Consider the following 13,747-nt stretch of genomic DNA (forward strand, 5'->3'; position numbering starts at 1 on the left):
TCGAGCCACCTGTCATACGGGTTTGTGTCTTAACCTATATGGAGGACAGAAAGAACTGTGAAGACCTTGCCAGAAGCCATAGGCAGTAAGGGACTACAACATCACCGCACTAATAGGAAGGCTTCTATCTCCACCTGGTATAGGGGACTCTGAACTTGCTTCCAAGCCGGCCGGACCCTGCCTTTACCTGTGATCTGGTGCTCAGGACTGTGGTTGCCTGAAGCCTTCAGTAAACCAGGTAAAGAGACTGCAAACCTGTGTCCTCCGTTCTTTACTGCACCACTCTCCATCCTCCATCTACACACTGGGAGCCCTGGGGACCTACTTCACCTGTGGGAAGTCACTCCATCTAAGCTGCCATAACATCACCCCAGAGGACCCCTTTAAGCAGTGTCGGTTCCTACTTACTGAATACCACAGGTGGCGTCACCAACACAAACTTTATTCATTTCCCTTTTACATGGGCTCCCAGGGCCATGGACTGGGTCGCCGCCGCCGTGACACATCCCCTTAAGTACTGGACCCGATACCAAGTACCCCACGGCCCTGGCAGGCATTCCAGATGCAGGAAAGCAGCCCCAGAAGATAACGGAGCCTCCTCCATGTTTCACAGTAGGTACAGTGTTCTTTTCTTGATATGCTTCATTTGTCCGTCTGTGAGCATAGAGCTGATGTGCCTTGCCAAAAAGTTCCATTTTTGTCTCATCTGTCCATAGGACATTCACCCAGAAGCTTTGTGGTTTGTCAACATGTAGTTTGGTAAATTATAGTCTGGCTTTTTTACATTTTTTTTTCAAAAAGGTGCCCTCCTTGGTCATCTCCCATGAAGTCCACTTTGGCTCACACAACAACGGATGGTGCGATCTGACACTGATGTTCCTTGAGCTTGAAGTTCACTTTTAATCTGTTTGGAAGTTTTTCTGGGCTCTTTTGTTACCATTCTTATTATCTGTCTCTTTGATTTATCATCATTTTTCCTCCTGCTGCCATGTCCAGGGAGGGTGGCTATAGTCCCCATGGATCGTAATTTTCGGAAAAATATGTGCTACTGTAGTCACAGGAAGATCAAATTGCTTGGAGATGGTATGGGATGTATTAACTGAAGCATACAGTCTAGATCACGCAAAGTCATTATTGCCCTCTACTTCTCTTTGGTCAGACCTCATCTGGAATACTGTGTCTGGTTTTGGTCACCACGTTTCAAAAAAGACATCAACAAACTTAAGCAAGTTCAGAGAAGAGAGACCAGAATGGTGACTGGTCTGCAAACCATGACCTATGAGGAACAGTTACAGGATTTAGGAATGTTTAGCTTGCAAAAAAGAAGACTGAGAGGACACTTAATAGCTGTCTACAAATATCTCAAGGGCTGTCACATTGTAGAAGGATCATCTTTATTTTCATTTGCACAAGGAAAGACTAGAAGCAATGGGATGAAACTGAATGGGAGGAGACACAGATTAGATATTCGAAAAAACTTTTTGACAGTTAGGGTGATCAATGAGTGGAACAGGCTGCCACGAGAGGTGGCGAGTTCTTCTTCCATGGAAATTTTCAAACAGAGGCTGGACAAACATCTGTCTGGAATGATTTAGTGAATCCTGTATGAGCAGGGGGTTGGACCAGATGACCCAGGAGGTCCCTTCCAACTCTACCATCCCATGATTATATGATTCTATGTTTGTCTATAATTTTCTTTCTAATCTCCTGAGACAACTCTTTCCTTTGCTTCCTCTGGTCCATCTTGAATATGATACACACCATATCACCAAACAGAACAGTGAGTATCTGTAGTCCTATAAACACCCACTCACTGATTCCAAGATTGTAGACACCTGTGATGATAATTAGTGGACTAACCTTGATTTAACATGTACCTTTTGTCACATTATTTTCAGGAGTACCATAATTTCTGTTCAGGCCTATTTCATGAGTTTTATTTTTTTTAATTCCGTGGAAGCATGGTTGAAAAGCAATGTCTGACTTTCATTTGTTCATTTTCATAGATCTTTTATTTATTATTATTTTTGGCAGATTGAAGTTATTTCTGTGACCATTGTGGGGTTTTCGGTCATTAAATGAGGGATACCAACAATTTTGATCACTTGTGTAACAATCATAATAGGCCTTTTTGTATCCTAATATGGAATGAATTATGCATTCTGTCCTACTATCTGTTCTGTAAAAATCTAAAATTGTGCATCTGGGTAGGCACTTGTATGTTATGGTCCCATTAATGGTTCCCCTTGATTGGTTTCACTAGACCAGGTGATGTGATAGCTCCAAAGCACTATGAGAAAGCCCACTTGGCCCTGGCATGATTAGACTGCTCTCAAAGTTTTCAATAGTATGTGAAAAGGCACCAGGCATATTTTTAGTGATTCTCGCAAATCTAAAAGTGGTAAGATTTGCAGGGACCTACGAATTTGAGGAAATTCAACGCAAAGCCATTCCTTTGTGAATTGATTCCTTCATCTTTATTTATTAAGGGTAACAAAAATTTTGCAGTATAGCAGAAAACTCATTTAAAGATCAAAACGTCTGTCAATTAAGCTGGAGTTGAAAAAGTATTACTGCACTGTATTAAGTAAGCAAATAATAAAAATGCTAATACAAATCTCCATCTTTTTGACTGATGACAACTAACATAATTTTCTGAGTGATTTAGTTACAGTCTTTCTTTGAAGCCTATAAGGATGTTGTAGTAAGACGCAACAAGTAGAGACGAGTGGTTCAGACAAAATTCTTAGAAAATTTGATATGAGGATAAGTTATCAGCAAATATATTATCCTTTATTATGCTCTAAGGTCTCTTCAGACCGCAGAGCATAATAAACCCAAGAAGTAAAAAATAAAAAAATCCTTATACTCCCCTCTTTAGCCCTACTGCTTATCACCATCATTCATATGGTCCTAATCACGTCTTCTGATTTCCACTGCTCGCACTCACATTCTAGGGTCTCTCACACTAAGCTGAGACTTCTGGCTCAGATGAGGCTCAGGGGGTTTTGCGTGAGCACATAAAAAGTCACATCATGATGTCACAACGTGTGTTGTGATTTTGAGCAAAATGCTTCAAAATCCTGACTCAATGTGAGTGGCTTGGGGATTTCAGAATGAGCACCGGAGATCATATGATGCAACGAGGACTGGACAGGTGAGAGTGAGGATCGTAGAGGCTGGAGAGTTTAGTTATGAGTATTTTTTTATTTTTTCACTTTTTGAAGGCTCTTAGAGGTTTAGAAAAATGGTGAAAATGAACAGCAGCTGCTATTTTGCTGAGTCCACGTGGAATCAAGTTAGAAAAATTCCACATTTTAGGAAATGCTGATTTTTGTCAAATTCAAATATATTTGAAATGCACCCACATATATTCATTCATCTCTACTAACAAGCTGTTCTACAAATAAGAGAAAGAATTGCTTAATTTCATAATAAAGAACTCTAATAAATATTTAGAAGAGGATTTTTTTATTTGATGATTTTATGGTTTCAAGAGTTCATGTTATTCAGACTAGGTCTAATAAGTTTTGTTTAAAAAAAAATGAATATGTCCAAAATACTTTGACAGAGAAGATATGAAATGGGTTAATACTTTATTGGCACTGAGATAATATAAATGATCAATGGACTAAAAGAAATGTTCAAATATTTAGTCCACTTAACTTTAAAAAAATGTAGAAAATCACATGCTTCAACTAAAACAACATCTTAATGTTGAACTGGTAAAAGGTAATATATTTGGCACACAAGCTAAAAATGAGCAGGCCACAGCTAAAGTGCTCGATTTACTTTAGAAGCTCCCAGGGCACTTTATAGAACATCAGGTCAAATATAGTAAGATATTGAGAAAATGTACAATTATTTTCCCACTGAGCTGTCAAGGTACTTCATGCTGCGAATTTCTAACAACCTTGTCTGACAGCCAGAAAATGGCTTCAAGTTTCCTCTATCCTTGAGTTTCCTCTAGACATGATGGCTGATTCTTGTGCCTCACCAGGCTTTACAGCACATACAGATATTGTCATTTTTAAACAAAGCAAGTCTCAATGTAATGTTCGATATTGGCAAATTGATATTTCAGAAATAGCCTCATCTTTGTCTTTAGCAATAACCACAAAATGTGATATTTTCTTTTAGCAAATGTGAAGCTAAACATGTAGCCACATTTTAAATGACATAAGAACAATCCCAAAACTATTGGATATTCAGTTTTTCTGTAAGCATTACAATAAACATAGATGAAAATGTTATCTGCATGCGGTAGTCTACTGGAATTAGTCACTGTACTATCTTTCATTCTGAAACCACAGCTGAGGTCCATGACATTAAGACTCAATTTTAGGGATTGCTTATTGGTTGCTACAGCTGCTTTGAAAGTCTAAAAATAGCCTTATATTTTCACTTATGTCTGCAACCTCTGGGTTTTACATCTATATTTTCAGTTTTTGGCTTGTATCCTCAGACTTCTAGTAATAAATTAAAATAAATATGAATATATGTGTATATCTCACCCTTCCATAAATTGTTTTGTTTTCAAACCCAATATGACATTGATGGTGAAAGTTAAACATTGGGTCATGTTGTTGCCTTATTCCTATTAGGCACATTTTTTTTCAATATGCAGTTTTAAGAGCTCTAAAATGTTCTCGTTTGGATATTCAAATCATTTTTTTGTATCTTATGATTTTTTTGCATTTTGTGGAGAGCTTATTTTTATGTTACTTTTGTATTTGAGGTGAAAAAAAGAAAAAACATTTATTTTGTTTGTTTTTTTATAACCTGCAAAATTTATTTTAAATATTGTTCTCTGTTATTTAAAATATATATATATATTTTTTTTTTAGTCTGGTGTGGAGTAAAGGTACCTTCACACTAAGCGACTTTACAAGGATAACGATAGCGATCCGTGACGTTGCAGCGTCCTGGATAGCGATATCGTTGTGTTTGACACGCAGCAGCGATCAGGATCCTGCTGTGAGATCGCTGGTCGTTGCTGAAAGTCCAGAACTTTATTTCGTCGCTGGATCTCCCGCTGACATCGCTGAATCGGTGTGTGTGACACCGATCCAGCGATGTCTTCACTGGTAACCAGGATAAACATCGGGTTACTAAGCACAGGGCCGCGCTTAGTAACCCGATGTTTACCCTGGTTACCATTGTAAAAGTAAAAAAAAAACCACATACTCACATTCCGGTGCCCGGCGTCCGCTTCCCTGCACTCCTCCTGCATCCTGTGTAAGTGCCGGCCGTAAAGCAGAGCGGTGACGTCACCGCTCTGCTCTGTGGGAGATGCCGGAGATGTTCGGCGCTGACACAGGATGCAGGAGGAGTGCAGGGAAGCGGACGCCGGGCACCGGAATGTGAGTATGTTTTTTTTTTTTTTACTTTTACAATGGTAACCAGGGTAAACATCAGGTTACTAAGCGCGGCCCTGCGCTTAGTAACCCGATGTTTACCCTGGTTACCAGGGGACTTCGGCATCGTTGGTCGCTGGAGAGCCGTCTGTGTGACAGCTCTCCAGCGACCACACAACGACGAAACAGCGACGCTGCAGCGATCGGCATCGTTGTCTGTATCGCTGCAGCGTCGCTTAGTGTGAAGGTACCTTTAGTAACATTACTTCAAACTGGGAGTGTTTTTTTCTTTTCTTTTTTACTACTTTCATTCATTCGTTCATTTCACTCATGGTTCACCTTTAAGGTCATAAAAGACCTTTGGGCATTCAACATTTAATTTCTTTTTTTTTTAATCTAATTTTCCTTTGAATCAGGGCTGCCATATTAGCCCCAGTTACAGGGCAAAATTAACCTATTTATGACATAGCAAAGATGAATTGGGTTTATTAGGGCCCAGCAAATTTTGCTACCTTTGGGGTCTCAGTGATCACATGCTCTTATTGCTTGTTAGACGGTATAATGAACTGTATATGGTTTACGTGTATATGGTGTACCTGTATATGTGTTTATGTGTATACAGTGAGCAGAAAAAGAGATGGTAACAATAACAATCCATCTTTGCTTTCTCTTTGAGGAGTCCGGCTAGATCTAACAACCGGATTCATGCTCCTGCAGCTGCACAATCTCATGGAGCTGCTTACTCTGCAATTATGTTTCAAAATATTATTGCAAAGTAATATGCCCCAACATTTTAACTCTTTATTCTGTTTTCTTTTTTGCCTCCCCCTACCCTATTTCAAGAGCCATAATTTTTTTTAATTTTTTTGTTGATATAGCCATGTGAGGTCTTGCTTTTTGTGGACAAGTTGTTATTTTTACAGAGAATATTCATTTTATCATATGATGTACTGGAAACAGGAAAAAAATTCAAAGTAGGGCAAAATAGCAGAAAAAAGTGCAATCCTTTATTTTTTTATTACAGCGTTAATTTACCAATAAAACTGCCCTGGAAATATAATTCTACAGGTCAGTACAACTAGGCAAATACTACAAATGTATAGTTTTTGCATTATTTAAGTGGTAAAAAAAAATTCTGAATTTTCTTAAACAAAGAACTGTACCATTTTAATTTTTTTTGAATATCGGGGCTATGTGAGGACTCATTTTTTGCACCTCAAGCTAATATTATTATTATTATTATTATTATTATTCATTTATATAGCACCATTAATTCCATGGAATTCCATTAATTCCATGGTGCTGCACATGAGAAAGGGGATACATACAGAGTTATATATATCATTTACAGTAAACAAGTTTACAGTGACAGACTGGTACAGAAGAGAGATAGTATAATATTATAATTTATATAATTTTTGAGGTAAATATAATGTTTTTATTGCCTGTTAGAATTTTTTTTCTGTTGCAGGGACTGTAAAACTGCAGGTCTGGTGTTTTAATTTTTTTTCTCATTATGCCATTTACAAATCAGATTCATTTATTTCATACAGGGTGGGCCATTTATATGGATACACCTAAATAAAATGGGATTGGTTGGTGATACCAACTTCCTGTTTGTGGCACATTAGTACATGGGAGGGGGAAACTTTTTAAGATAGGTGGTGACCATGGCGGCCATTTTGAAGTTAGCCATTTTGTATCCAACTTTATTTTTTCCAAAGAGAAGAGGGGCATGTGACACATGAAACTTATTGAGAATTTCACAAGAAAAACAATGGTGTGCTTGGTTTTAACGTAACATTGTTCTTTCATGAGTTATTTACAAGTTTATGACCACTTCTAAAATGTGTTCAAAGTGCTGCCCATTGTTTTGGATTGTCACTGCAACCTTCTTCTCCCACTATTGACACACTGATAGCAACACCACAGAAAAAATGCTAGCACAGGCTTCCAGTATCCATGATTTTCAAATGCTGCACATCTTCACAGCATAGACAATTGCCCTCAGATGACCCCAAAGATAAATTCTAAGGGGGTCAGATCGGGAGACCTTGGTGGCCATTAAACTGGCCCACGACAACTAATCCACTTTCCAGGAAACTGTTCATGTAGGAATGCTCTGACCTAACACCCTTAATGTGGTGGTGCAGCAATATTAAATATTTACGTCAACCACAGGCTGGATCTCCCAGGAGTATCATGATGAGAGACACAGGGGTCTTCAGCACATTGGCATCCTATGATCATGTCACGAGGGCACCGTTGAGGAATAGAAGAGCATGCTTCCCTGCCAGCCCTCTGTTAATGCTCCTGTTACAGATTGACAGCTGCTCCCCTACACCTGCAGCTATTACAGGCCGATGGTAGCTGCGAGCCTGCATCAATGTCAGGGAGATGATTTATGGCAGTCATAGTATGTCATAAGTTGTTAAGGGGTTAAACTTAGCTTAGACTGTCTGCAACAAACCAAACAAGAAATAATACCCTATATGGCTCTAAAATTCAGAAATGAGTAATGACAAATATTAGTGAAAATAGGATTCTTTATGCTTTTTTGCTCACAGTGCTACAATATACTGTATAAAGGTAAGAAATGTTAAGGGTTGACTTTATTAGTATGACGCTGAATGTAAAGGTGAAATTTTTGAGCTCCAAAAATAAGGAAATAAAGTGGCTGCAAAGAGAATGTGGAAAAATATAGGAAGCAATGATACCTTTCCTTTCTTTTGTAATGAATTTTCTGTTTGGCTTAATAAACTGTTGTCCTTGCTGTTCTGTCTCAATGATTTTTTAAGATGGGGAAGGCTTGGAGACACTATGGACCCAATTTATCCATAATTAAGAAAAAAATAGCATTGTATTAGGTGTCGAGTTCCCACCGCTGCACAGGGGGAATCTTGAACCATGTCCGCTGTGGTCTCCCATTCTCCTCCAGCCACAGCGTAACCTGCTCAGCAGAGTAGTTGATCCCAGAGTCTGGCTCAAGCTGATACTGTGCGCTTGGTTACTGCTGCCTTTCCAGGCTCAGCCCTTGTAGACAGCACTGATCAGTGGCGACCTGACGTTCAAGGGACTATGTCCTGCTTTTCCCCTACTGAGCATGCCCACGGGTCAATCTCTCATTGGTGGTCAGGGGTCACATGCTCAGGTCCTGTAGCGGCTCCTATTGGATCACTAGGAAGGTCCTGGAGAGCTACAGTTACAAAAAGGTTTGCATGGCCGCACGGCCATGCGCTAGTATAAATCAGTTATTGTGTGTGTGTGGATGTATGCCTGTTCTGGTGAAAGCTCTGAATCATTCCCATCCCTAGTGTTGATGAATGCTCGCGAATGTTGGAGCTGTCTAGTGCCAGTTAGTGCCATCCAGCACCAGGCACACTCTATAGCATCTAACAGCAGGGTTAGCCAGTGCGGCACCGTGCGCAACCAGTGCACTTACCTGTCCCTAGTTAGGGCGGTTAGTGGTGTCACCAGAGTGGGGCTGCGTGCACCCAGTGTGCTAAATCTATTTTACGTTTAGTTTACTCCTGACACCACTGTTGTGGTGTTGAGAGCAAGAGGTCTCGAGGCACTCTGACCCTGAGTCTTGGGGCAGAGTTCTGTGACTTCTTGCTTGCGCTCTCTTTGCGGTATCAAGGTCCTGTGACACAACAGGGTTCGCTTCCTTCATACCAGGTGAAGCTATCCCGTGTGTGTTATCTATTAATACCGCCATATTGTCCGCCATTACCGAGCAGCAGGTGTCTTCTCTGCACGGTGGACCCTGAACTGCGAACGCACCTTATATCGCCTCTTATTTATATTTGGTGCATTCCGCCAGTCCTAACACATTGTTGCACAGAGGAACAGAAAAGATGTATTGAATTTCTTAGATTAGTTTTTAAAATTATAAACTAAGCTTGGATTGGTTACTATTGGCAGTAGGGGCTGTGTAAAAATATTAGATAAAAAAAAGTCTTCATGTTGGAGTTTGGTTTTTCTTAATTTGGTTATTCAAATGTAAAAACAGTGTTATATCCATAACTCACTATACATAGAAGAATCAGACGTGAATGGAAATCCTCCACTTTTTAAAGAAAGCATAAATCCTTTGTCGTTTTGCATGTCAGGAACATCACATGGATCAATGTAAATAAGCACTCCTCCAAATCCAGTTTCTTCCAACAATGAAAGCTAGGATGAAAAGCAAACACACAAAATTAATTAAATGTCCTAAAATCTACAAAATATGTTTTACACGGTAATACAATGTGTAGCCTGGGATGGCTCTGCACATGCACAAAACTAGGTCACAGCTCATACCATGACATCATAACATTATGAACTCTCGTTTACGTGCACAAAACCATATAGAGCCTCATGAGAGCCAGAAGTCCTTACCTAGCTTGAAGAAGCTAAGGAATTCAGTGTGTTCTCCAGCAATCAAAACATGAGATTAGGACTAGGCAAGAGACAGTGAGGAGCGGAGGTGCCAGAAAAGTGGGCAGTAGGGCAAATATAAGGATTTGTTTTATTTCCTACATCTTATAATTAATATGCTTTGGTGTATAGAGAGACCTCAAAGCATAATAAGGGAAATTAAAGTCGCAGAAAATAACTTCTCTGTGAATTGAATGTCCTGAAAAAATCCATTCAGCTAGACAAGTTTGAATTTTACCTGGTCCGCACATTTTTAATGCCCATGCTACGCAAACTCAGTTATATTTCAAAGCTTTTACACATCCACAGAAATGAATGGCAAAAGCTATACATGTAGGCTGCCAGTGTGCAATAGGGCCCAATCATCTAGCTAGATGTGGTTCCATGGGAGGAACCAACATCACTGGACATTTATGGACTTTTTCCTGAAGAAACAACATCATACAGTCATATGAAAAAGTTTGGGCACCCCTATTAATCTTAAGCTTAATGTTTTATAAAAATGGTTTATTTTGCAACAGCTATTTCAGTTTCATATATCTAATAACTGTTGGACACAGTAATGTTTCTGCCTTGAAATGAGGTTTATTGTACTAACAGAAAATGTGCAATCTGCTTTCAAACAAAATTTGACAGGTGCATAACTATGGGCACCCTTATCATTTTCTTGGTTTAAATAATCCTACCTACTTTTTACTGACTTACTAAAGCACTTTTTTTGGTTTTGTAACCTCATTGAGTTTTGAACTTCATAGCTAGGTGTATGCAATCATGAGAAAAGCTACTTAAAGTGGCCACTTGCAAGTTGTTCTCCTGTTTGAATCTCCTCCGAAGAGTGGCATCATGGGCTCCTCAAAACAACTGTCAAATGATCTGAAAACAAAGATTATTCAACATAGTTGTTCAGGGGAAGGATACAAAAAGCTGTCTCAGAGATTTAACCTGTCAATTTCCACTGTGAGGAACATAGTAAGGAAATGGAAGAACACAGGTACAGTTCTTGTTAAGGCCAGAAGTGGCAGGCCAAGAAAAACATCAGAAAGGCAGAGAAGAAGAATGGCGAGATCAGTCAAGGACAATCCTCAGACCATCTCCAGAGAGCTGCAGCATCAACTTGCTGCATATGGTGTCACTGTGCATCGGTCAACTATACAACGCACTGTGTTTTTCTGCCGCCATGCATAACGCCTTTTTGTATTACCAAACAACTCAATCTTGGTTTCATGAGTCCACAGGACCTTCTTCCAAAAAGAAATTGGCTTCTCCAAATGTGCTTTTGCATACCTCAGCCGACTCTGTTTGTGGCGTGCTTGCAGAAACGGCTTCTTTTGCATCACTCTCCCATACAGCTTCTCCTTGTGCAAAGTGCATTGTATGGTTGACTGATGCACAGTGACACCATCTGCAGCAAGTTGATGCTGCAGATCTCTGGAGGTGGCCTGAGGATTGTCCTTGACTGATCTCACCATTCTACTTCTCTGCCTTTCTGATGTTTTTCTTGGCCTGCCACTTCTGGCCTTAACAAGAACTGTACCTGTGTTCTTCCATTTCCTTACTATGTTCTTCACAGTGGAAATTGACAGGTTAAATCTCTGAGACAGCTTTTTGTATCCTTCCCCTGAACAACTATGTTGAATAATCTTTGTTTTCAGATCATTTGAAAGTTGTTTTGAGGAGCCCATGATGCCACTCTTCGGAGGAGATTCAAACAGGAGAACAACTTGCAATTGGCCACTTTAAGTAGCTTTTCTCATGATTGCATACACCTGGCTATGAAGTTCAAAGCTCAATGAGGTTACAAAACCAAAAAAAGTGCTTTAGTAAGTCAGTAAAAAGTAGGTAGGAGTATTTAAATCAAGAAAATGATAAGGGTGCCCATACTTATGCACCTGTCAAATTTTGTTTGAAAGCAGATTGCACATTTTCTGTTAGTACAATAAACCTCAATTCAAGGCAGAAACATTACTGTGTCCAACAGTTATTAGATATATGAAACTGAAATAGCTGTTGCAAAAAAATTTTTTTTATAAAACATTAAGCTTAAGATTAATAGGGGTGCCCAAACTTTTTCATATGACTGTAAATTGGAAGTCTGTCTGCAACATCTCAGAAATGTGAGCTCACAATAATATTATCCAACTTCACTGGCTGCAGAAGGAAGACTGATACGGCGAGAAATAAAATACTACATACAGTACAGACCAAAAGTTTAGACACACCTTCTCATTTAAAGATTTTTCTGTGTTTTCATGACTAAGAAAATTGTACTTTCACACTGAAGGCATCAAAACTATGAATTAATACATGTGGAATTATATACTTACCAAAAAAGTGTGAAACAACTGAAATTATGTCTTATAGTCTAGGTTCTTCAAAGTAGCCACCTTTTACTTTGATGACTGCTTTGCACACTCTTGGCATCCTCTTGATGAGCTCCAAGAGGTAGTCACCGGGAATGGTTTTCACTTGACAGGTGTGCCCTGTCAGGTTTAATAAGTGGGGTTTCTTGCCTTATAAATGGTGTTGGGATCATCAGTTGTGTTGTGCAGAAGTCTGGTGATGCCTGTCCTTAGCAGTGGTTTCCTAGCAGCTATTTTACCATGAAGGCCTGCTGCACAAAGTCTCCTCTTAACAATTGTTGTAGAGATGTGTCTGCTGCTAGAACTCTGTGTGGCATTGACCTGGTCTCTAATCAGAGCTGCTGTTAACCTGTGATTTCTGAGGCTGGTGACTCGGATAAACTTATCCTCAGAAGCAGAGGTGACTCTCGGTCTTCATTTCCTGGGGTGGTCCTCATGTGAACCAGTTTCTTTGTAGAGCTTGATAGTTTTTGCCACTGCACTTGGGGACACTTTCAAAGTTTTCCCAATTATTCAGACTGACTGACCTTCATTTCTTAAACTAATGATGGCCACTCGTTTTTCTTTGCTTAGCTGCTTTTTTTTGCCCAAATACAAATTCTAACAGTCTGTTCAGTAGGACTATCAGCTGTGTATCCACCAGACTTCTGCACAACTGATGGTCCCAACACCATTTATAAGGCAAGAAATCCCACTTATTAAACCTGACAGGGTACACCTGTGAAGTAAAAACCATTCCCGGTGACTAGGGTTGAGCGACTTTTCCTTTTTTGGGGTCGAGTCAGGTTTTGCGAAACCAGACTTTGTCAAAAGTTGACTCGAGTGAAATCGGCCAATTATCGTGAAAAGTCGGGGATCGACCGAAACATGAAACCCAATGCAAGTCAATGGGGAGGCATAGTCGGCAGTGAGTGGAGGCCAGGAAAACACCTACAGTGCCCATTTTAATGACAAAAACATCCATTCTTGTTACTGAAGCTTGTCAATCTTAATTTACTTGATAATAATAATGTGCAAGATAGGCATTGGAAATTGGGGTCATTTGGCTAAAGTTGTGGGGGGTAGGGCTGGTTCAAGTTTTTAGTGGGCCCAGGAAATGAGGACTATGTCACGGCGGTGGAGCAGTGAGAGGTAAGTATGTCAAGTTTGCAAGTGCTGTGATCCTGAGAAAGCAGGGGGGCCCACTAGTTGGCATTGGCACTGGCACAGGGCCCCTCAAAGTACAGCGGTGTGTTTGCACGGCGGGGGCACCTCCAACCGGCAGCGACACTTTTGCGTACTCTGAGGGGCCCTGTGCCAGTGACGTCGCCAACGAGTATGTCCCCCACCTGATGAGGGAACCTGCACTTTCATCTGCACCTTCCTCTTTGTCCCTGTGTTAGGTGGTATAGCATGCGGGAAGGGGAACCTTACTTTCAGCAGGGTCAGATTTTGGCTGTGTAGAGTGCAAGGGGAATGTAGTGGTCTGGGTCAATGTACCAGCAGACTCATCTAGCAGTGGCTGGGCAATGGGCAGGATGAGGAAGAAACACAGATATAGGGCCAAAGAATAAAGTAGGCTAAATGCAGTTCAAAATTGGTAACAGGACTAACCAGGCGGCATTGCTT

The 13,747-nt window shown here is 40.2% G+C and overlaps 1 protein-coding gene across 1 annotated transcript in view; it reads right to left on the reverse strand.

The window, feature by feature from the left end:
- Positions 1-13,747, reverse strand: part of NAALADL2 (N-acetylated alpha-linked acidic dipeptidase like 2) — a 1,269,517-nt gene that overhangs the window by 527,894 nt on the left and 727,876 nt on the right. Inside the window, exon 5 of the mRNA XM_077290507.1 lies at positions 9,389-9,533. Within this exon, the coding sequence (XP_077146622.1) occupies positions 9,389-9,533 (145 nt within the window). The remainder of the gene's footprint in view (positions 1-9,388; positions 9,534-13,747) is intronic.

This window comes from Ranitomeya variabilis, chromosome 2 (assembly GCF_051348905.1).
Source record: "Ranitomeya variabilis isolate aRanVar5 chromosome 2, aRanVar5.hap1, whole genome shotgun sequence".
NCBI classification, from domain to species: domain Eukaryota; kingdom Metazoa; phylum Chordata; class Amphibia; order Anura; family Dendrobatidae; genus Ranitomeya; species Ranitomeya variabilis.